Source organism: Nerophis lumbriciformis, linkage group LG23 (assembly GCF_033978685.3).
Source record: "Nerophis lumbriciformis linkage group LG23, RoL_Nlum_v2.1, whole genome shotgun sequence".
NCBI classification, from domain to species: Eukaryota; Metazoa; Chordata; class Actinopteri; order Syngnathiformes; family Syngnathidae; genus Nerophis; species Nerophis lumbriciformis.
Genome location: NC_084570.2, coordinates 35249635 through 35275649, shown reverse-complemented (window position 1 = coordinate 35275649; position 26015 = coordinate 35249635). Strand labels below are relative to the sequence as shown.

Genomic DNA, 26015 nt, shown 5'->3' with positions numbered 1-26015 from the left:
GTCGTGCCTGTCTAGCATCAATGTTCATGTTCATGTCCATGCCTTGCCTCGTCCCACGTCTACTTCATTGGATCCAGAATTCCCACGCTGTAATTTTGAGTTTGACTTTTTCTCCTCCCTCAGAGTAACTTTTGTTTTCTAGCCTTTTTTCAACCGCAGTGGTGAGTTATGATTTTTTTCCGAATGATCTTCCTTCCTCAAAGTTTTTGAGTGATTTTTCGTTTACCTTTATTAGACTAAGATTAGAGTAGAAATTTTTATAGTCATTGTTTTCTTCCTCCTGTTGGAGCGTTTTATGTTAAGTTTTCATAGCAGATACGGCGCTAATTATAGTTTGTCTTTATTTTTGTATTTTCCTCCTTTTAGGAGTGATTTTCGGTTATTCCCTTTTTGGAACCTTTTTTTGCTGACCGTTTTTTGTTACCTATAGTATTTGTATAACTCTGCTCTGGAGGTTAAAGAGTTTTCAAAATAAAAGCTTTACTAAGAATCCCATCTCTGCATCTGAGTCCCTTCCTTAGACCAAGCCTGACATTACAATCTGACCAGTATGAGAAAGGACAGTTTTCCGCCGCCATACAGCATCAGGAAACCCGCCTCTCACGCCAAGAGGGTTTCCAGACGGCGATGGCCGAGCATATGGCCCGCCTAACCGCCCAGCTACAGGAGATGGTCCTGCGACTTCCTTAATCCGCCACATCGGCACCCGTACCTGCCCACCTACCGCCTATGTCATTCGCCGGAGCCGGAAGTAAATTGGCACCCCCAGCATCCTATTCAGGTGAAACAGGACAAAGCAAAGCTTTCATCATAGACTGTTCTATCCATTTTGAATTTAATCCTCACGCCTTCCCCACTGAGCAAGCAAAGATCGATTTTATGATCTCCCACGAGACGGGTAGAGCCAAGGCCTGGGCTTCCGCCGAATGGGGCCGAGGCTCAGCTGTCTGCAACTCACTCACGGAGTTCCAGACTGCCCTACGTATGACATTTGATCCTGTCACCGACAACCGAGAGAAAGCACAGGAGCTGAGCAGACTGAGGCAAGGTCCAGAATCTGTTTGTGATTATGCCATCCGGTTCCGCACGCTATCGGCGGAGAGCGGATGGAACTCCGCTGCCCTGTATGACACTTTTTTGAAAGGGCTGGCCGTACCTATTCAAGATCTCCTCGTCCCACGAGACTTACCTGCTGGGTTGGACGAGCTTATTGCGCTCGCCATCCGTACCGACAACAGGCTTACTCAGCTCAGACAACATCGGAGCGTACGGACCACCACTACGGGAGGCGCGGCACATTATCAGATGCAACACGGACCGGATTTCTACACCGCTTCACCCGAGTCGAGTCGTCCCATTTCCCTGACGGAAGGTGAGGATCCGATGCAGCTGGGGAGAGCGCGGCTGACGCCGGAGGAACGCCAGAGACGACAGCTGGAAGGAAGGTGTTTTTACTGCGGGGAGCCGGGCCACCTCGTCGCCACCTGTCCAGTTAAACGATCCATAGGAGTGAGTCAACAAACTGCTTCTACTCCCATTAATGAATGAATGATGGGTTCTACATGTAAAGCGACTTTGGGTACTTAGAAAAGCGCTATATAAATCCCAGTTATTATTATTATTATTACTATTATTAAGCGTACCCTCACCAAAATTCATGTAAAACATCACACAGTCACAAACATTGGGGCGCTTATTGACTCAGGGGCGGACGAGAGTTTAATGGACTGGGCTCTGGCTGCTAAATTAGGTATCAAATCTGAACAATCAGCTCGACCCATTAGAGCTAGAGCTCTTGATGGGAAGGAACTGTTTGTGATTACCCACACCACAGAACCCATCCGCATATGCATAAAAGACCATGAAGAAAAGATTTGCCTTTATCTGTTCCAAACCTCCTCACACACTTTGATTTTGGGACTACCGTGGCTGTTTCAACACAACCCCCAGATAGACTGGAGGACAGGTGAAATTAAAGCATGGGGTAAGGACTGTGTTAATGACTGTTTCATCGGCTCTACACGAAATAAAGGTGTAGCGCAACTCAATTTGTTTTCTGCAAACCCCACCACAGAATCGGAGTACCTGGACCTGAACTCTGTACCCCCATGCTACCACCAGCTACGAGAAGTTTTCAGCAAGACCAAAGCCATGTCTTTTCCTCCGCACCGTCCATACGACTGCGCCATTGACTTGATCCCAGGGTCCACCATACCCAAAGGTCGCCTGTATTCAGTTTCCAGTCGTGAGAGGGCGGCCATGAAGGAGTACCTCACAGCCTCATTAAGAGCGGGGCTGATCCGCTCCTCCTCATCACCAGCGGGTGCCAGATTCTTTTTTGTGGGCAAAAAGGATGGATCCCTGAGACCATGCATCGATTACAGTCCACTCAACGACATCACCATAAAGAACCGGTACCCCCTCCCTCTCATGACATCAGTGTTTGACCAACTCCAACAAGCTAAGGTATTTACTAAACTTGATCTTCGTAATGCCTACCACCTGATCCGTATAAGGGAAGTGGATGAGTGGAAAACTGGATTTAATACTCCCAGTGGACACTATGAATATCTAGTCATGCCATTCGGACTGTTTTTCAAGCCATGATAAATGATGTGCTCAGAAACTTCCTAGATCAATTTGTGTATGTTTACCTAGATGACCAGACATTGATACTCACCAAGTGCACGTGACTAGGGTCCTTAAAAGACTATTGGAAAACCAGCTGTATGTCAAAGCAGAAAAGAGTGAGTTTCATGTTAACACTATTTCCTTCTTGGGTTTTATAGTAGCTCTGGGAAGGGTTAAGATGGACCCGGCTAAGATTAGTGCAGTTACCGACTGGCCCACTCCTGATAGCCGCAAGAGGGTTCAGCAGTTCTTAGGGTTTGCTAATTTCTACAGGCGGTTTATCAGAGGTTTTAGCGATATAGCGGCTCCTCTCCATGCCCTCACTTCCACTCAGGTACAATTCCGATGAACTACAGAAGCTGAAAGGGCATTCCAAAACCTCAAACAGCGTTTCACTTCGGCTCCTATCCTCACCATGCCAGACCCGCAACGCCAGTTTGTGGTAGAGGTGGATGCCTCCAACGAAGGAGTTGGAGCCGTCTTATCCCAACGCTCAGAAAAGGATGGCAAAATGCATCCCTGCGCCTTCCTGTCAAAACGTCTAATCAAAGCTGAGAGGAACTATGACGTCGGCAACCGTGAGTTGTTGGCGGTCAAACTCGCCCTTGAAGAGTGGAGACACTGGCTTGAGGGGGCCGGTCTCCTGTTCATTGTCTGGACGGACCATAAAAATCTAGAGTTCATAAAGAAGGCTAAAGGACTCAATTCTCGCCAGGCCAGTTGGGCACTCTTTTTTAACCGCTTCTCTTTCTCTCTCTCTTACAGGCCGGGGTCTCAAAACGTCAACCCAGACATCCTGTCTCGACGCTTCGACCCCGAGCTTGTTGCCAAGGAACCAGAAACTATCCTTCCACTGTCCCGTGTGGTTGGAGTGGTTACCTGGCAAATAGAAGATGAGGTGAAGCAGGCAAATGGTGGAACCCCGCCACCTAGTGGGTGCCCAGGTAATCGCTTGTTTGTTACGACTGGGTTGCGCTCACAGGTGATCCATTGGGCTCACACCTCCCTGCTTTCATGCCACCCGGGAGTTCTAAGAACGATGTTCGCCATCTCCCGGCGATTTTGGTGGCCATCAATTGAACCGGAGGTTCGGGAGTACGTGGAGGCATGTTCAGTCTGCGCTCGGAACAAGACGCCATCCGGGTTTCGTATGGGTCTATTGCAGCCCCTACCTGTCCCCTCCAGACCGTGGTCCGACATCTCCATGGACTTCGTCACGGGGCTCCCAGTCTCTCAAGGTAACACCACCGTCCTAACAGTGGTGGACCGTTTCACCAAAATGGTAAGATTCATTGCCTTGCCTAAGCTGCCCTACGCCAAGGAGACGGCAGAAATCATGATGAACAATGTTTTCAAGATTCACGGCTTCCCTAAAGACATTGTCCCCGACCGGGGGCCCCAGTTTGTGTCACGGTTTTGGAGGGATTTCTGCAGGCTCATCGGAGCTAAGGCCAGCCTGACCTCAGGCTATCACCCGGAGGCCAACGGCCAGACCGAAGGCCTCAACCAGCAACTGGAAACCAGCCTCCGGTGCCTGGTGTCCCAGAATCCCTCTACATGGAGCAAACACCTGGTCTGGGTTGAGTATGCACACAATTCATTACCTACATCTGCCACAGGGTTCTCTCCATTTAAAAGTGCTTGTGGTTTCCAACCTCAAGTCTTTCCAGACAATGAGCCGGAAGTATCGGTCCCCTCGGCACATTCCCTGGTCCGACGCTGCCGACGCATCTGGGCAGCAGCTCGTCAGGTGCTGGTCCAACAAGGAGACCGGATGAAGAAGACAGCGGATCGCAAGAGGAAACCCGCTCCTGCATATCGGCCAGGGCATAGAGTATGGCTCTCAATCAAAGACATGCGGCTCAAAGTACCTTCCAAGAAGCTAGCACTACGGTTCGTAGGTCCATACTCAATCACCAGAGTCATCGGACCCTCTGCAGTACGACTCCGTCTGCCCCAGTCCCTGAGTGTACACCCAACCTTCCACGTCAGTCGAGTGAAACCCTTCAAAGAAAGCCCGCTGGTTCCGGCCACCACGTCCCCTCCACCACCCGAGATGATTGAGGGCGGTCCTGTTTACAAGGTGAAGAAGTTGTTAGCATTTCGCAGCAGGGGCCGGGGCAGATAGTACCTGGTGGACTGGGAAGGGTACGGCCCGGAGGAGAGACAGGGGGTGCCTTCTCGGCATATCATGGACTCCACCCTCATTGAGGATTTCCATAGAGACCATCCCGGACAATCAGGGCTGTCAGGAGTCGGCCCTAAAGGGAGGGGTACTGTCACACCGCGGTGTGGGATGTCTTGTCTTGGTTTTTTCTGTCTTGTGATTTGCATGTTTTATTTTGAAAAGCAACTCCTCTTGTTTCAGATCACGGGTCCTTCCTCTTGTGTCACCAGTCTGACGTCATCCCTGACCCTTGATTGTTTCCACCTGTTTCCCATTACCCTCATGTTTCCTATAAGCCATGCCTCCCCTTGTTCTGTGCCAGATTGTCTCGAGCCGTCGTGCCTGTCTAGCATCAATGTTCATGTTCATGTCCATGCCTTGCCTCGTCCCACGTCTACTTCCTTGGATCCAGAATTCCCACGCTGTAATTTTGAGTTTAACTTTTTCTCCTCCCTCAGAGCGACTTTTGAAAATCATAACTCAACCGCAGTGGTGAGTTATGATTTTTTCCTAATGATCTTCCTTCCTCAAAGTTTTTGAGTGATTTTTCGTTTACCTTTATTAGACTAAGATTAGAGGAGACATTTTTACAGTCATTGTTTTCTTCCTCCTGTTGGAGCGTTTTATGTTAAGTTTTCATAGCAGATACGGCGCTAATTATAGTTCGTCTTTATTTTTGTATTTTCCTCCTTTTAGGAGTGATTTTCGGTTATTCCCTTTTTGGAACCTTTTTTCGCTGACCGTTTTTTGTTACCTATAGTATTTGTATAACTCTGCTCCGGAGGTTAAAGAGTTTTCAAAATAAAAGCTTTACTAAGAATCCCATCTCTGTATCTGAGGCCCTTCCTTAGTCCAAGCCTGACACATGTTAGGTACATAGTGTACGTTGTTTACATGTTAGGTACATTGTGTAAGTTGTTTACATGTTAGGTACATTGTGTAAGTTGTTTACATGTTAGGTACATAGTGTAAGTTGTTTATGTAAATGAGGTGTGAAATAAATCTAAGGTAGATCCACGCTGTTGTCCATCTACTTAACAGCCTTTTAAAGAATACAACCCTCACAAATATGTATACATCCATTCATACAAAATATTACTTTCATTTGTTTGTTTTTACATTAAAAAAACATTAATTTTTTAGGTGTGGCGACTTTATTTTATTTTGTAGTAGTAGTAGCAACTTCCTTGTTCATTTACTGATTCCATTCAACTTCCTTTGTTTTCACTTTATTGAACTGTGCATGCAAGTCACGTTGAGGCCACATTTGGACCATATTGGGGCCACATTGGGACCACATTGGGGCCATATTGGGGCCACATTGGGGCCACATTGGGGTCATATTGAGGCCACATTGGGGCCACATTGGGGCCACATTGAGACCAGATTTGGGCCACATTGAGGCCACATTTGGGCCATATTGGGGCCACATTGGGACCACATTGGGGCCATATTGGGGCCACATTGGGGCCACATTGGGGTCATATTGATGCCACATTGGGGCCACATTGGGGCCACATTGGCACCAAATTTGGGCCACATTGAGGCCACGTTGGGGCCACATTGGGATCACATTGGAGCCACATTGGCCCTGTTTACACTACACACCAAATCTTAGACTTAGACAAACTTGACAAATCTGATTTTTTGGCATCAGATTCAGATCACATCAGGAGGTAGTCCTGAATCCGATTGGAATCTGATCTTTTCAAATGTGACTTCGATCTAAACGGCAATGTGACCTGAATGGGACTATTTCATACATAATATTACTTTTATATTTTGTTTTCACATAAAAAAAACCCCATCAATGTATAAGGTGTGGCGACTTATTTTATTTTGTAGTAGCGACTTCCTTGTTCGTTTACGGAATCGGGTCAACTTCCTTTGTTTTTACTTTATCAAACTGTGCATGCAAGTGACGTCCAGACCACATTGGGGCCACATTGAGGCCACATTGGAGCCACATTGAGGCTACATTGGGGCCACATTGGGGCCATATTGAGGCCATATTGGGACCACATTGAAGCGACATTGGGGCCACTTTGAGGCCACATTGGGGTCATATTGAGGCCACATTGGGGCCACATTGGGGCCACATTGAGACCAGATTTGGGCCACATTGAGGCCACATTTGGGCCATATTGGGGCCACATTGGGACCACATTGGGGCCATATTGGGGCCACATTGGGGCCACATTGGGGTCATATTGATGCCACATTGGGGCCACATTGGCACCAAATTTGGGCCACATTGAGGCCACGTTGGGGCCACATTGGGATCACATTGGAGCCACATTGGCCCTGTTTACACTACACACCAAATCTTAGACTTAGACAAACTTGACAAATCTGATTTTTTGGCATCAGATTCAGATCACATCAGGAGGTAGTCCTGAATCCGATTGGAATCTGATCTTTTCAAATGTGACTTCGATCTAAACGGCAATGTGACCTGAATGGGACTATTTCATACATAATATTACTTTATATTTTGTTTTCACATAAAAAAAAACCCATCAATGTATAAGGTGTGGCGACTTATTTTATTTTGTAGTAGCGACTTCCTTGTTCGTTTACGGAATCGGGTCAACTTCCGTTGTTTTTACTTTATCAAACTGTGCATGCAAGTGACGTCCAGACCACATTGGGGCCACATTGAGGCCACATTGGAGCCACATTGAGGCTACATTGGGGCCACATTGGGGCCATATTGAGGCCATATTGGGACCACATTGAAGCGACATTGGGGCCACTTTGAGGCCACATTGGGGCCACGTTGAGGCCACATTTGAGCCACATTGAGGCCACATTGAGGCCACTTTGGAACCACATTGGCCCTGTTTACACTGCACACCAAATATTGGACTTAGACAAACTTGACAAATCTGATTTAGTTTGCCCTCAAGTGACACACATCGGATTTCTTTTGTCAGTGCAAACGCTCCAAAGTGCTTCAAATCTCATCTTTTGGCATCAGATTCAGATCACATCAGGAGGTAGTCCTGAATCCGATTGGAAACTGATCTTTTCAAATGTGACTTCGATCTAAACGGCAATGTGACCTGAATGTGACTATTGCATACATAATATTACTTTATTTTGTTTTCACATTAAAAAAAAACATTCATTTTTAAGCTGGAGCGACTTATTTTATTTTGTAGTAGCGACTTCCATGTTCGTTTACGGAATCCGGTCAACTTCCTTTCTTTTTACTTTATCGAACTGGGCATGCAAGTGACGTCCAGGCCACATTGGGGCCACATTGAGGCCACATTGGGGCCACATTGGGGCCACATTGGGGCCACATTGGAGCCACATTGGGGCCACATTGGGGCCACATTGGGGCCTGTGCGCGTTGACACCGGAATTTGACAAAGACCACATTTTACTTGCAGTGTTAACAGGCAGCTGGAAAAAAAAATAAAAATCTTATTTTGAAAAGATCTGATTGGGGCCACGTTGTGTTAATGTAGTCATCGGCACGCAGGAAGGGGAGGGGTGTTGGTAAACAAATCAAAGGTAAGACGCTGAATAAAAGCAACAAGAATGAATCCAAGGGAGCAGATGAGGTCAATAATGCATGAAGGCACACAAGAGTGTGAGATTTCATGGCAGTGATGAGAATATTGATGATGATAATAATAATAATGATGATGATGATGATGATGATGATGACCTCAGGACTTTAATGGAGGGACCAACAATTGAAGCAAATGGTGGAAGATGAAAGTGACACACATACTAAACACCTGACACACACTCCATGATCCTTGTGTGTGTGTGTGCGTGTGTGTGTGTGTGTGTGTGTGTGCGCGTGCGTGCGTGCGTGCGTGCGTGCGTGCGTGCGTGCGTGCGTGCGTGCGTGCGTGCGTGCGTGCGTGCGTGCGTGCGTGAGGAAATAGAAAGGCAGTGCAGGTCTATTATACTTTATAGCAGAGACACATCAACACGCACGCGCCACGCATCTGAATTCCTTCAGCGTGAAGCGCCCTCATCCTCTCATCCTCTCATCCTCTCATCTTCTCTCATCTTCTCTCATCCTCTCATCTTCTCATCTTCTCTCATCCTCTCATCTTCTCTCATCTTCTCATCTTCTCTCTTCCTCTCATCTTCTCATCTTCTCTCATGCCGTCCCGCGCCTCCAAGCCCGCATGAAGACACTTAGTCGGAGGTAAAAAAAATGATAATAAAAAAACCTCCACTAAAAACCGCGACTGTGTCTCGAACAAGCCCCACAGACGAGTCTCCTTTAAGCGTCATTTCTGTGTTTTGGGGCCGGGCATAAGTATTGAGGCAAGCCCGGCTCCTAAGTGTGTTCCCCCCCCCGCGCGCCCAAAGGTGGCGTCACGGTGGCGCCTCGGATAAAAAGCCATATTTCTGTCTTACCTTCCGGCTTGTTTTCGGCAGCCATTTCCCCTCCGCCGCGCGCCTCATCCCTCCTCCTCCTCCTCTTCCTCCTCCTCCTCCTCGACTCGACCTAGTGGTGGCGGTAGGGGGCGGGGAGGGGGAGCATGCGCGTTCACGCTCGCGGAGAGGACAGCTCAAGGAGGGGGGCGGGGCCGAGAAGTTGGCTCAGCGGGGGAGGGGGGGGGGGCGAGCCTGCCGCGTCCCGGCCCCCGATTGGCCGAGCCGCTTTCGACTGACAGCGGGGACCCGCGATGGAGGCGCTGGACGCAGGCCCCGCCCACTGACGTGAGGCGCGCGCCCGTCACGTCACCGCCGAACGACGTCTGTGTTCCGAGGACACCTTGACAGCCTCCCTCACGCGCACGCGCTCGCCATTATCACAAATAACACGCACTTGGTGGACGTTCGCGCGTGGGCATGGCGGGATGCTGTGGTGCTGAAAGGACAGCTCCGCATGCGCCTGCTGTAGGCCGTGCGCGTGCGCAGTAGCTGCACTGACTTCAAAGGATGAGCACAGACAATAAAAGGACATCATGTTTGCGACCATCTCACTACTTCTACAGCCTTTTTATACCGCTTGTCCCTTTCTACAGCCAATTTATATACATCCCAAGCCTGACTTGACTCTTTCGTGCCATGTCCTCCACACACATCCTCTCCACAGTCCACATCTTTTACATGCAGACTGCAGGCAATAAAACCACACGTCATGAAATATCAAACATACATTTTAAATATTGGCCAACAGTTATTAGATTACAGGAGTTTGAGTTTAAGAGAGTTCACAATACTGAACTTTTTGACATTTGTTTTTCATTTTATGCCCAAGTTGAGGTTTTATTAAAGCCAACTGCATGTAAAGTATATATATATATATATATATATATATATATATATATATATATATATATATATATACTGTGTGTGTGTACACACATATATATATATATATATATATATATATATATATATATATACTGTCTGTGTGTACACATATATATATATATATATATATATATATACTGTGTGTGTGTACACATATATATATATATATATATATACATATATATATATATATATATATATATATATATGTACTGTGAGTGTATATAAAGTCTACATATACAGTATATGTGTACATTTGTATGTATAATCTATATATGTGCATATATATATAGCATATATGTATACATGTATATACGTATAGGCATATATATATATATATATATATAAATATATATATATATATATATATATATATATATATATATATATATGTACTGTGAGTGTATATAAAGTCTACATATACAGTATATGTGTACATTTGTATGTATAATCTATATATTGTTGTGCTTACTGAGAGAGGTGACGGCTCAGACACCAGGGGGCAGTATATACAATCATTTATTATATATAATAAATATATATATAATAATAACCAATACAACTAAACTATAGAAATAGAGTGTGTGACTAAAATACAAGAGTGTGTGTGGTGTAAGACTATGTGTGTAGATATCTGAAGTGTGTTACCAAGTGTTGATGAGAAAAGGCAGACAAGTCCAAAGAGGGCAAGGCAAAAGGGGTCCAAGATCAGCGAGGGGTCCGTGGGGGCAGAGAGAGACGTCAGAGTCCAGGGGCGAGTGAGGAGTCGGGAAATGAAGAAGGCAGTCCAAAACACCGGGGAAACAACGGGAGATCTCGAGGAGGGAAGACTCGGGAAGGCAGGTACACCATGAGAAAATTAAGTTCCCGCGACGATCCTTGGGTCCACTGGTCCTTTATTGATCTCGCTCTGATCAGTCGCAGGTGTGCAGATTGCCAGCGAGTGATTGCAGCTGGTGGCTGCAGCAGGGCGGAGACGCGCGCGGCGCGTCCCTGGATGTGCGCACCAGTGGGCGTGTCCCGAGGTGCGCACAGACGGATGAGCGGCGTTGGCAGGAGCCTGAGCCGTAACAGTATCCCCCCCCTATGGACAGATTCCAGATGTCCAACATACTCACGAAACAAGGGAGGGTGGAGGGGAGAACTGGTGGTGGGTCGCCGGCCCCAGTGTCCCCGAATCCACCGAGGACGAGTCTGATGGCGGCGGCGAGAAGAACGCCGCTGAAGCCGGCGACCAAGGGACGGCCACCATCTTGGCCGTCGGGAAGGCGGACGTGATTGGCGCCATGGTGCGTCTCGCCGGAAACGAGGATATGACATCGGCGAGGCAGGCGTGGAGGAAGACGTCATCGGCGAGGCAGGCGTGGAGGAAGACGTCATCGGCGAGGCAGGCGTGGAGGAAGACATCATCGGCGGCGTGGAAGCGGCAGACGTCATCGGCGGCGTGGAAGCGGCAGACGTCATCGGCGGCGTGGAAGCGGCAGACGTCATCGGCGGCGTGGAAGCGGCAGACGTCATCGGCGGCGTGGAAGCGGCAGACGTCATCGGCGCCGTGGAAGCGGCAGACGTCATCGGCGCCGTGGAAGCGGCAGACGTCATCGGCGCCGTGGAAGCGGCAGACGTCAAAGGCGTGGAAGCGGCGGACATCAAAGCCGGAGACGAGGAGGGCAGCTGAGGAGCTGGCCGAGGTGCTGGAGTCGGCGGAGCAGGCCGAGGTGCTGGAGTCGGCGGAGCAGGCCGAGGTGCTGGAGTCGGCGGAGCAGGCCGAGGTGCTGGAGTCGGCGGAGCAGGCCGAGGTGCTGGAGTCGGCGGAGCAGGCCGAGGTGCTGGAGTCGGCGGAGCAGGCCGAGGTGCTGGAGTCGGCGGAGCAGGCCGAGGTGCTGGAGTCGGCGGAGCAGGCCGAGGTGCTGGAGTCGAGGCCAGCCTGGGAGCTGGTGGAGACGTGGGGGCCAGCCTGGGAGCTGGTGGAGACGTGGGGGCCAGCCTGGGAGCTGGTGGAGACGTGGGGGCCAGCCTGGGAGCTGGTGGAGACGTGGGGGCCAGCCTGGGAGCTGGTGGAGACATGGGGGCCAGCCTGGGGACTGGTGCTAGCTCGGAGACTAGCCGAGGGGCTGGTGCTAGCTCGGACGCTAGCCGAGGGGCTGGTGCTAGCTCGGACGCTAGCCGAGGGGCTGGTGCTAGCTCGGACGCTAGCCGAGGGACAGGTGCTAGCTCGGACGCTAGCCGAGGGACAGGTGCTAGCTCGGACGCTAGCCGAGGGACAGGTGCTAGCTCGGACGCTAGCCGAGGAACAGGTGCTAGCTCGGACGCTAGCCGAGGGACAGGTGCTAGCTCGGACGCTAGCCGAGGGACAGGTGCTAGCTCGGACGCTAGCCGAGGGACAGGTGCTAGCTCGGACGCTAGCCGAGGGACAGGTGCTAGCTCGGACGCTAGCCGAGGGACAGGTGCTAGCTCGGACGCTAGCCGAGGGACAGGTGCTAGCTCGGACGCTAGCCGAGGGACAGGTGCTAGCTCGGACGCTAGCCGAGAGACAGGTGCTAGCTCGGACGCTAGCCGAGGGACAAGTGCTAGCTCGGGGACAGGTGCTAGCTCAGACGCTAGCTCGGGGACAGGTGCTAGCTCAGACGCTAGCCAGGGGACAGGTGCTAGCTCAGACGCTAGCCAGGGGACAGGTGCTAGCTCAGACGCTAGCCAGGGGGCTGGTGCTAGCTCGGAGGCTAGCCAGGGAACTGGTGGTTGCGGCTGGGAAAAGCGGAAGACAGGTGGAATTAGTCTGGCAGAGGGTAGCCTGTCTTGGTGCAGCTGCGCCACCCCATCAGCACAGCCACCAGTACTACCCCCCCTCTCCGAAAGCGGATGCCAGACGCTTCTCTCTGGCTGAGGAACAGTCACTATGGGTGGGAGGAGGGTGTCCAGGCGACGGGTAAATTCCTCCTTGCTCACATCACTGCTAAACATGCCTTTCCATGACAGTTTGGCAGGACAAGAAAACTCCTCCGGTGTGGAGCGAAAAAAAAAAAAAGACATGGTGAATGGGGCAAGAGGCAGAAAAAAGAGAAAAAAAAAATCACAGGGGGCGGAACTAAAGTCACTGGGGGCGGGGCTAAGGAACTGTGCCGTCAGGTCCTTTAATAATTTTGGCGGGAACTTACTGTTGTGCTTACTGAGAGAGGTGACGGCTTAGACACCAGGGGGCAGTATATACAATCATTTATTATATATAATAAATATATATATAATAATAACCAATACAACTAAACTATAGAAATAGAGTGTGTGACTAAAATACAAGAGTGTGTGTGGTGTAAGACTATGTGTGTAGATATCTGAAGTGTGTTACCAAGTGTTGATGAGAAAAGGCAGACAAGTCCAAAGAGGGCAAGGCAAAAGGGGTCCAAGATCAGCGAGGGGTCCGTGGGGGCAGAGAGAGACGTCAGAGTCCAGGGGCGAGTGAGGAGTCGGGAAATGAAGAAGGCAGTCCAAAACACCGGGGAAACAACGGGAGATCTCGAGGAGGGAAGACTCGGGAAGGCAGGTACACCATGAGAAAATTAAGTTCCCGCGACGATCCTTGGGTCCACTGGTCCTTTATTGATCTCGCTCTGATCAGTCGCAGGTGTGCAGATTGCCAGCGAGTGATTGCAGCTGGTGGCTGCAGCAGGGCGGAGACGCGCGCGGCGCGTCCCTGGATGTGCGCACCAGTGGGCGTGTCCCGAGGTGCGCACAGACGGATGAGCGGCGTTGGCAGGAGCCTGAGCCGTAACATATATGTGCATATATATATAGCATATATGTATATATGTATATACGTATAGGCATATATATATATATATATATATATATATATATATATATATATATATATATATATATATATAAATATATATATATATATATATATATATATATATATATATATATATATATGTACTGTGAGTGTATATAAAGTCTACATATACAGTATATGTGTACATTTGTATGTATAATCTATATATGTGCATATATATATAGCATATATGTATACATGTATATACGTATATATATATATATATATATATATATATATATATATATATATATATATATATATATATATATATATATATATATATATATATATATATATTAAGGGTGTCAAAAAATAGATTTATGAGAAATAAATCATTGCCTACCTTCATGCTTTCGTCCGGGGTTGTCCGTTTTGCATCTGGGAGGAACGACATCGCATAAAGATAGCGACCCCAACGTGACAATATGTGTGTACATTTATTTATATGTATATACATCGTTACAAATAAGAATTGCAATTCATTTGAAAATCTATTTTTTGACACCCCTAATAAACAGTATATATATATATATATATATATATATATATATATATATATATATATATATATATATATATATATATATATATATATATATATATATATATATATATATATATATATATATATATATATCTTTATGCGGGGTCGTTCCTCCCAGATGCAAAACGGACAACTCCGGACGAAAGCGTAGGCGATGATTTATTTCTCATAAATCATACACCGTAGATACAAGCAGAACAAAAACAAGAATAAACAGAAAAGCGGGCCGATAGCATGGGAAGCTATGGCGAAGCTTAGCGCAGGAACAAGAGTCAAGAATCACAGGAATGACCAACGTATCTTGTTGCGTGGAGCAAACAAAGAAGCCAGGACAAGTGATCAGAAAGGCAGGCTTAAGCAGTGTCTTTTGATTACAAACAGGTGAGTGTCCCGAACAACAGAGGCAGGTGAAAATCATACGTAACCATGGTGACTAAACTCAGGAGGTGCACAAACAGGAACTAAAGGAGTCCAAAACAAACAGAAAACACAAAACATGATCCGGACCACAGATCATGACATATATAATTTAGGTATAGGCTATTTACTGTATATGTGTATAAATATATATATATATATATATATATATATATATATATATATATATATATATATATATATATATACATGCCTATACGTATATGCATGTATACATATAGGCTATATATATACATGCACATATATAGATTATACATATAAATGTACACATATACTGTATTTTTGATTTTTTTTTTACTCCATTAAGAATCGTTACAAATAAGAATCGCAATTCATTTTTTCAAAAAATCAAAAATCACTTTTTATTTTTTTTAAATCAGTCCTGTGCAGCCACTCAGACAAATCATATAGTAGATGTGGATGATCTATATCCAATGTACACATTTACTTTAGAAAAGAGATGTGTTGGATACTTCTTATTTGAATTTGATTTTATTAAATGTATGGTTGAATTTTATTAATTAAACCAGTTTTCTATTAAGTAAAATAGAAATTGATTAGAGCTGTTATTTATTTTATGGAGGAATGTAGTTCATCATAGAACTGGCAATGTTATTTAAAATAAATATTGATTTTCAATTGAGAATCATTTTGAATCGAGAATAGATTCTCTATCAAATCGTTACTCCCAAAAATTTAATCGAATTATGTGGTGCCAAAAGATTTGGTTATTAAGAGTCTGTGAAAGTTTGACTCCTACCTTGTTTACTTCTGTGACGACCTCCTTAAAGTTGTGTAACAATCAGAAATATCAAGCAGCTGAAATGTACTAAACATAGAATACAGTGGAGAGTGTTTTGCATTTTTCCTATCATGCATTACAGGGGGTTTAAATTGGTGTATTTTTTATTATGTGCTGTGCTTGGACATTTATTATAACGTTGAGTGAGCAGGTTGTGTTATGTGTGACCATGTGTGTTGTCTTTTTGTTGTGTTATGTGTGACCATATTTGTTGACTTTTTGTGTTGTGTTATGTGTGACCAAGTGTGTTGTCTTTTTGTTGTGTTATGTGTGACCATGTGTGTTGACTTTTTGTTGCGTTATGTGTGACCATGTGTGTTGTCTTTTTGTTGAGTTATGTGTGACCATGTGTGTTGTCTTTTTGTTGTGTTATGTGTGACCATGTGTGTTGACTTTTTGTTGTGTTATGTTTGACCATGTGTGTTGTCTTTTTGTTGTGTTATGTGTGACCATATTTGTTGACTTTTTGTGTTGTGTTATGTGTGACCAAGTGTGTTGTCTTTTTGTTGTGTTATGTGTGACCACGTGTGTTGACTTTTTGTTGTGCTGTGTGACCATATGTGTTGTCTTTTTGTTGTGTTATGTGTGACCATGTGTGTTGACTTTTGCTTGTGTAATGTGTGACCATGTGTGTTGTCTTTTTGTTGTGTTATGTGTCACCATGTGTGTTGACTTTTTGTTGTGCTGTGTGACCATGTGTGTTGTCTTTTTCTTGTGTTATGTGTGACCATGTTTGTTGACTTTTTGTGTTGTGTTATGTGTGACCAAGTGTGTTGTCTTTTTGTTGTGTTATGTGTGACCATGTGTGTTGACTTTTTGTTGCGTTATGTGTGACCATGTGTGTTGTCTTTTTGTTGTGTTAGGTGTGACCATGTGTGTTGACTTTTGCTTGTGTAATGTGTGACCATGTGTGTTGTCTTTTTGTTGTGTTATGTGTGATCATGTGTGTTGACTTTTTGTTGTGTTAGGTGTGACCATGTGTGTTGACTTTTTGTCGTGCTGTGTGACCATGTGTGTTGTCTTTTTGTTGTGTTATGTGTGACCATGTTTGTTGACTTTTTGTGTTGTGTTATGTGTGACCAAGTGTGTTGTCGTTTTGTTGTGTTATGTGTGACCATGTGTGTTGACTTTTTGTTGCGTTATGTGTGACCATGTGTGTTGTCTTTTTGTTGAGTTATGTGTGACCATGTGTGTTGTCTTTTTGTTGTGTTATGTGTGACCATGTGTGTTGACTTTTTGTTGTGTTATGTGTGATCATGTGTGTTGTCTTTTTGTTGTGTTATGTGACCATGTGTGTTGACTTTTTGTTGTGTTATGTGTGACCATGTGTGTTGTCTTTTTGTCGTATTACGTGTGACCATGTGTTGTCTTTTTGTTGTGTTATGTGTGACCATGCGTGTTGTCTTTTTGTTGTGTTATGTGTGACCATGTGTGTTGACCTTTCGTTGTGTTATGTGTGACCATGTGTGTTGTCTTTTTGTTGTGTTATGTGTGACCATGTGTGTTGTCTTTTTGTTGAGTTATGTGTGACCATGTGTGTTGTCTTTTTGTTGTGTTATGTGTGACCATGTGTGTTGACTTTTTGTTGTGTTATGTGTGACCATGTGTGTTGTCTTTTTGTTGTGTTATGTGTGACCATATTTGTTGACTTTTTGTGTTGTGTTATGTGTGACCAAGTGTGTTGTCTTTTTGTTGTGTTATGTGTGACCATGTGTGTTGACTTTTTGTTGTGCTGTGTGACCATATGTGTTGTCTTTTTGTTGTGTTATGTGTGACCATGTGTGTTGACTTTTGCTTGTGTAATGTGTGACCATGTGTGTTGTCTTTTTGTTGTGTTATGTGTGACCATGTGTGTTGACTTTTTGTTGTGCTGTGTGACCATGTGTGTTGTCTTTTTCTTGTGTTATGTGTGACCATGTTTGTTGACTTTTTGTGTTGTGTTATGTGTGACCAAGTGTGTGGTCTTTTTGTTGTGTTATGTGTGACCATGTGTGTTGACTTTTTGTTGCGTTATGTGTGACCATGTGTGTTGTCTTTTTGTTGTGTTAGGTGTGACCATGTGTGTTGACTTTTGCTTGTGTAATGTGTGACCATGTGTGTTGTCTTTTTGTTGTGTTATGTGTGATCATGTGTGTTGACTTTTTGTTGTGTTAGGTGTGACCATGTGTGTTGACTTTTTGTCGTGCTGTGTGACCATGTGTGTTGTCTTTTTGTTGTGTTATGTGTGACCATGTTTGTTGACTTTTTGTGTTGTGTTATGTGTGACCAAGTGTGTTGTCTTTTTGTTGTGTTATGTGTGACCATGTGTGTTGACTTTTTGTTGCGTTATGTGTGACCATGTGTGTTGTCTTTTTGTTGAGTTATGTGTGACCATGTGTGTTGTCTTTTTGTTGTGTTATGTGTGACCATGTGTGTTGACTTTTTGTTGTGTTATGTGTGACCATGTGTGTTGTCTTTTTGTTGTGTTATGTGACCATGTGTGTTGACTTTTTGTTGTGTTATGTGTGACCATGTGTGTTGTCTTTTTGTCGTATTACGTGTGACCATGTGTTGTCTTTTTGTTGTGTTATGTGTGACCATGTGTGTTGACTTTTTGTTGTGTTATGTGTGACCATGTGTGTTGTCTTTTTGTTGTGTTATGTGTGACCATGTGTGTTGTCTTTTTGTTGTGTTATGTGTGACCATGTGTGTTGACTTTTTGTTGTGTTATCTGTGACCATGTGTGTTGACTTTTTGTTGTGTTATGTGTGACCATGTGTGTTGTCTTTTTGTTGTGTTATGTGACCATGTGTGTTGACTTTTTGTTGTGTTATGTGTGACCATGTGTGTTGTCTTTTTGTTGTGTTATGTGTGACCATGTGTGTTGTCTTTTTGTTGTGTTATGTGACCATGTGTGTTGACTTTTTGTTGCGTTATGTGTGACCATGTGTGTTGTCTTTTTGTTGTGTTAAGTGTGACCATGTGTGTTGACTTTTGCTTGTGTAATGTGTGACCATGTGTGTTGTCTTTTTGTTGTGTTATGTGTGATCATGTGTGTTGACTTTTTGTTGTGTTAGGTGTGACCATGTGTGTTGACTTTTTGTCGTGCTGTGTGACCATGTGTGTTGTCTTTTTGTCGTATTACGTGTGACCATGTGTTGTCTTTTTGTTGTGTTATGTGTGACCATGCGTGTTGTCTTTTTGTTGTGTTATGTGTGACCATGTGTGTTGACTTTTCGTTGTGTTATGTGTGACCATGTGTGTTGTCTTTTTGTTGTGTTATGTGTGACCATGTGTGTTGTCTTTTTGTTGAGTTATGTGTGACCATGTGTGTTGTCTTTTTGTTGTGTTTTGTGACCATGTGTGTTGACTTTTTGTTGTGTTATGTGTGACCATGTGTGTTGTCTTTTTGTTGTATTACGTGTGACCATGTGTGTTGTCTTTTTGTTGTGTTATGTGAGACCATGTGTGTTGTCTTTTTGTTGTGTTATGTGAGACCATGTGTGTTGACGTTTTGTGTTGCTTTGTTTGCCCCATGAGTGGGAAAGGTTTTTTGGATTGGGTCATATATAATATTAATGTGCTGAGCTCAATTTAAAGTGTTGTTCATGGTCTTTAACCTGAAATGCACATGGCATCAACTCGATGATTAGCTAAATTGCACTGTTTGTATATTTTTCAATAGAAGTTGGAGGCACCTGATGGGGTCATATTATTTATTAAACTACTGACCTTTATTTGCTTCCCTCCGGTCTTATTTGACACTCACAATCAGCGATACATCTATTAACTGTAAATGTTACCATTGATTTATAGTGCTATTGTCAGTGCAACGATATCAAGGCAATATTTAATTGTGTTCCTTAGTCTCTTGTGAATTATTGTTGGAGTAAAACAAAGTCAATAGTACGCCAAAACGAAACAAAAATCCTTTGGTTTTTGCCTTCAAAGTCCTTCTGTGTCCAAGGAATTATTCGCCGAGTTTGTAAATAGCAACGAAAATGAAAATTATTGAGAAAAAAGGTATCTTGTATCAATGATATACTGATACTACCTTTCTATCCTCCAGTGATAATACAACCTGATAATGACACTCAAACTAGAACGTGCCGTTTATTTATTAGGCGAGCGGCTCCACACTGTGTATGGACACACAGAGGTAAATAGACGATCGATTTTTCACCAAAATCCATTGTCACTAAAGCAGGGGTGTTCCGACTTTTTCTACCAAGGGCCACAAAGTCAAAGTGCCATTTTGATATTTTTTCAACAACAACAAAAATGCTAAAAACACATATTACATGTATTTAAAGACATAACTTTGCGTCAGATTTGTGTTATAGGGGACAAAGTATATTATTATTAATTATTAGTTACAATATTTCAGCTTTTTCTCATGACATTCCGATTTTTTTGCTCTTTTTTCTTACATTTTACAATTGTTTCCCCCTTTAAGAATTGAATAATAATAATAATAATAATAATAGTAATAATAATAATACTGATAATCCAACAATTCTGTAACTGCACAACAGAGTGTGTCAAACATTCTGCCTGTACGGAAATAATAATGTTCAGTTACACTTTTAACAGTGTTTAAAATATTATTTTTATTTTTTAATTAAGTAACAAAACTTTGTCTGTATTTTATATTTATTTCAAGAGAGTGTAATATTTTCGATAAGGGGTGTCCAAACTTTTTCCAACAAGGGCCGAGTGTCAAGTATGCAGGGATCAGTTTGATGCATAAATATATATTTTAAATACAAAAAACAAATATTATATATATTTAAAGACATAACTTTGTGTCAGATTTGTGTTATAGGTGACTAGGTATATTCTTATTAATTATTAGTTACAATATTTCAGCTTTTTCTCATGACATTACGATTTTTTTTGCTCTTTTTTCTTAACATTTTACAATGGTTTCTCCCTTTAAGAATTGAATGATAATAATAATAGTAATAATAATAATAATAATAATAATAATAATAATAATAATAATAATAATAATACTGCACAACCGAGTGTGTCAAACATTTTGCCTGTACGGAAATAATAATGTTCAGTTACACTTTTAACAGTGTTTAAAATATAATTTTTTATTTTTTTATTAAATAACTTTACTTTGTCTGTATTTTATTTTTATTTTAAGAGAGTGTAATATTTTCAATAAGGGGTGTCTAAACTTTTTCCAACAAGGGCCAAGTGCTGACAAGTCAAGTATGCAGGGATCAGTTTGATGTATAAATATATATTTTAAATACTAAAAACAAATATTATATATATTTAAAGACATAACTTTGTGTCAGATTTGTGTGATAGGTGACTAAGTATAAATTATTATTAATTATTAGTTACAATATTTCAGCTTTTTCTCATGACATTCTGATTTGTTTTGCTCTTTTTTCTTAACATTTTACAATGGTTTCCCCCTTTAAGAATTGAATGATATTAATAATAATAATAATAATAATAATAATAATAATAATAATAATAATAATAATAATAATAATACTGCACAACCGAGTGTGTCAAACATTTTGCCTGTACGGAAATAATAATGTTCAGTTACACTTTTAACAGTGTTTAAAATATAATTTTTTATTTTTTTATTAAATAACTTTACTTTGTCTGTATTTTATTTTTATTTTAAGAGAGTGTAATATTTTCAATAAGGGGTGTCTAAACTTTTTCCAACAAGGGCCAAGTGCTGACAAGTCAAGTATGCAGGGATCAGTTTGATGTATAAATATATATTTTAAATACTAAAAACAAATATTATATATATTTAAAGACATAACTTTGTGTCAGATTTGTGTGATAGGTGACTAAGTATAAATTATTATTAATTATTAGTTACAATATTTCAGCTTTTTCTCATGACATTCTGATTTGTTTTGCTCTTTTTTCTTAACATTTTACAATGGTTTCCCCCTTTAAGAATTGAATGATATTAATAATAATAATAATAATAATAATAATAATAATAATAATAATACTGCACAAACGAGTGTGCCAAACATTCTGCCTGTACGGAAATAATAATGTTCAGTTACACGTTTAACGGTGTTTAAAATATTGTTGTTATCATTTTTCAAATGAATAAAGTCACAAGCTAGTACTGTATTAGTATTTTTTTTAAATTAAATGACCAAACTGTGCTTGTATTTTATTTTTATTTCAAGAGAGTGTAATATTTTCAATAAGGGGTGTGAGTGCTGACAAGTCAAGTATGCAGGGATCAGTTTGATATATAAATACATATTTTAAATACTAAAAACAGATATTATATATATTGAAGGACAAAAAAGTGTGTTATAGGTGACTAGCTGCAAAATTATCAATTATTAGTTAGAAAAAAACAGCCTTTTCTCATTGCATTCCAAATGTTTGACTCTGGTTTCTTACTTTTTTACTTTTGTTGTATTTTTCCTGACAATATGCCGCGGTCCGACAAAACTCGGCCCTCGGGCCGCACTTTGGAAACCCCTGCCCTAACACATTACCTGATTGAATATATCAATACATGAATAATGACAATCAGACGCTGAACATGAATGAAAACTACTGATGTCCAATGACATTGAGTAACAGCAATAATATGCGCTATATAGGGGTGTCAAACGTAAGGCCCGCGGGCCACATCAGTCTCGCGAACATGTTTTATCCGGACCGCGGGATGAGTTTGCTAAGTATAAAAATTAGCCGAAATTTTTGAACAAAAGAAACTGCTGTTGTGAATGTGTCCAGTAGATGTCGCAATAGCAATTCTTTGTATCAATGTAGATGATGCTATATATGTAAATAAAAGTAAACCACATTATGTTAGTACATAAATAACATCCTGTAATTTGATCTTGATATTATTTTTTTTATCTTGATAGATTGAAAATGAACACCAATGAGTTGACTGATGAACATTATCATATAATTTATTCAGAAAGTATAAATAACGACAATTAAAGGTAGAATACTATTAACCGCAACATGTAAATGTAAAAAACAAAAAAACAACAACATTATGATTCGTACATTTTCAGAATGTGCCTTTTCTATTTTTAAACAAAAAAAAACAATCTGAAGTTGTCTTTATTTTTAAGTTATCGTGCCGTGATTTTACCAGTCCGGCCCACTTGGGAGTAGATTTTCCTTCCCATCTAAAATGAGTTTGACACCCCTGCTCTATATGTTACTGTGATGTCTTCATTCTTTGTTAAAATGTTCAATTTACAAATGTCTCACGAATCGCAGTGCCAAAAATAAAATAACAATACAAATTATTGTACATTATAGAGGACATAACTGTATTATTGGTACCATATTATACTGGATTTAACTGTATTCATGGCTTTAATACATACAGTGGTGGTCAAAAGTGTACATACACTTGTAAAGAACATAATGTCATGGCTGTCTTGAGTTTCCAATCATTTCTACAACTCTTATTTTTTTGTGATAGAGTGATTAGAGCACATACTTGTTGGTCACAAAAAACCTTCATAAAGTTTGCTTCTTTTATGAATTTATTATGGGTCTACTGAAAATGTGAGCAAATCTGCTGGGTCAAAAGTATACATACAGCAATGTTAATATTTGCTTACATGTCCCTTGGCAAGTTTCACTGCAATAAGGCGCTTTTGGTAGCCATCCACAAGCTTCTGGCAAGCTTCTGCTTGAATTTTTGACCACTCCTCTTGACAAAATTGGTGCAGTTCAGCTAAATGTGTTGGTTTTCTGACATGGACTTGTTTCTTCAGCATTGTCCACATGTTTAAGTCAGGACTTTGGGAAGGCCATTCTAAAACCTTCATTCTAGCCTGATTTAACCATTCCTTTACCACTTTTGACATGTGTTTGGGGTCATGGTCCTGTTGGAACACCCAACTGCGCCCAAGACCCAACCTCTGGGCTGATGATTTTAGCTTGTCCTGAAGAATTTGGAGGTAATCCTCCTTTTTCATTGTCCCATTTAAAGCACCAGTTCCATTGGCAGCAAAACAGGCCCAGAGCATAATACTATCACCACCATGCTTGACGGTAGGTTTGGTGTTCCTGGGATTAAAGGCCTCACCTTTTCTCCTCCAAACATATTGCTGGGTATTGTGGCCAAACAGCTCAAATTTAGTTTCATCTGACCACAGAACTTTCCTCCAGAAGGTCTTTTTTGGGTAAAACGGAATCCATCCTATTTGGGTCCCACATCAACCTTAAAAAAAAGTCAATGACTTCACTATAAAAGTGGGTGACATTGTTATCACCAGGAAAGATGAGGTCACCTACCTAGGTTCCATTCTAGAGGCTAATCTTTCCTGTGATAAAATGGCAACCAAGGTAATCAAAAAGGTCAACCAACGAACGAGATTTCTCTATAGAATCTCCTCTCTGGTCAACAAAAGCACCATGAAGATTCTGACGGGAACTCTCGTTCAACCCTTTTTCGATTACACATGCACCTCCTGGTACCCTAGCACCTCCAAAACCTTCAAATCTAGACTCCAAACATCCCAGAACAAGCTAGTCAGATTACTTCTAGACCTCCACCCCAGATCCCACCTCACTCCTACCCACTTCTCCAAAGTGGGCTGGCTCAGGGTGGAGGACAGAGTAAAACAACTTGCACTGAGCCTAGTCTATAAAATCCGCTACACCTCCCTGATACCGAAGTACATGTCAAACTACTTCCTTAACGTAAATGACCGCCATAACCACAACACCAGGGGGAGCTCCACTAACCACGTTAAACCCAGATTCCGATCTAACAAAGGTCTTAACTCATTCTCTTTCTATGCCGCATCAATGTGGAATGCACTCCCAACAGGTGTAAAAGAAAGGGCATCTCTATCCTCCTTCAAAACCGCACTAAAACAACACCTCCAGGCAACTTCAACCCTAAACTAACACCCTCCCTTCCACAGCATACCTCTTCAGATTGTAAATAATCAAATGTAAATAATCAAATGTAAATAATCAAATGTAGACACCTTTTCTTATACTTTCTGATCCCTCTCTCTGTGTCCACTACTTGCTGTACATATCCTACCAAGTCAGCCCTACACTGTTCCAATGTCCATTTCCCCGTCCATATCCCACACCCCGGATTGTAAATAATGTAAATAATTCAATGTATATACTCTGATGATTATCTTGTGTGATGACTGTATTGTGAAAATAGTATATATTTGTTTCATGAATCAATTTAAGTGGAGGCCGACTTAAACAAGTTGAAAAACTTATTCGGGTGTTACCGTTTAGTGGTCAATTGTACGGAATATGTACTTCACTGTGCAATCTACTAATAAAAGTTTCAATCAATCAATCAATCAATCAATGAGAACATGCACTAATGTACTTGAATGTTAAAAAAAAAAAAGCTACACGATAAATGTCACACTCATTGTCAGATGAATTATAACGTGTGATTTGTCAAGATGACCTTAAAACAGTCGTCGAGTGATATCAAAATGTGTTGATTTGATGGACTTTGGGGTTGTTATCTGTATAACCACCAGAGGGCGCCAGATACAACTTCCGCTCCCGGTTGTGTTGGCCAATGAGCGGAGGTGTGGGCGGGACTACGGCGAGGTGCAAACATGGCTGCGTCCTTAGACGATGATGTTGACGCCAACAACCAGGATTACTACTCCCTGCTCAACGTCAGGAAAGAGGTAAGGACATAGAAATATAGATGTCTTTTTTACACTCACGTTAGGTTGCATATCACTGGTTTGATGTAGTTTCATGAGGCTGCACCCCAGACGGCGTATGTGGGGGAAGGAGGAAAGATGCTGAGGCGATGTAATGTCATCATGTATGTCGTGTCATCATGTATGTCATGTCATCATGTATGTCGTGTCATCATGTATGTAGTGTCATCATGTATGTCATGTCATCATGTATGTCATGTCATCATGTATGTCGTGTCATCATGTATGTAGTGTCATCATGTATGTCATGTCATCATGTATGTAGTGTCATCATGTATGTAGTGTCATCATGTATGTCATGTCATCATGTATGTAGTGTCATCATGTATGTAATGTCATCATGTATGTAGTGTCATCATGTATGTCATGTCATCATGTATGTAGTGTCATCATGTATGTAGTGTCATCATGTATGTCATGTCATCATGTATGTAGTGTCATCATGTATGTAATGTCATCATGTATGTAGTGTCATCATGTATGTCATGTCATCATGTATGTCATCATGTATGTAGTGTCATCATGTATGTCATGTCATCATGTATGTCATGTCATCATGCATGTAGTGTCATCATGTATGTAGTGTCATCATGTATGTAGTGTCATCATGTATGTCATGTCAT

General features: G+C 42.4%; 2 protein-coding genes across 6 annotated transcripts in view; one reads left to right on the top strand and one right to left on the bottom strand.

Annotated features, from left to right (window-relative positions):
* LOC133622746 (calmodulin-binding transcription activator 1-like) overlaps window positions 1-9284 on the bottom strand; it is a 223990-nt gene extending 214706 nt beyond the window's left edge. For 3 of the 4 annotated variants that reach the window (XM_061985671.2, XM_061985670.2, XM_061985673.2), the window contains exon 1: window positions 9188-9284. In XM_061985671.2, the coding sequence (XP_061841655.1) occupies window positions 9188-9212 (25 nt within the window). In that variant the 5' untranslated portion in view covers window positions 9213-9284. The remainder of the gene's footprint in view (window positions 1-9187) is intronic. The other variant, XM_061985672.2, reaches the window with a different exon arrangement.
* Window positions 9285-25235: 15951 nt separating this feature from the next.
* dnajc11b (DnaJ (Hsp40) homolog, subfamily C, member 11b) overlaps window positions 25236-26015 on the top strand; it is a 69832-nt gene continuing 69052 nt past the window's right edge. For both annotated transcript variants that reach the window (XM_061985679.2, XM_061985678.2), the window contains exon 1: window positions 25236-25353. In XM_061985679.2, the coding sequence (XP_061841663.1) occupies window positions 25279-25353 (75 nt within the window). In that variant the 5' untranslated portion in view covers window positions 25236-25278. The remainder of the gene's footprint in view (window positions 25354-26015) is intronic.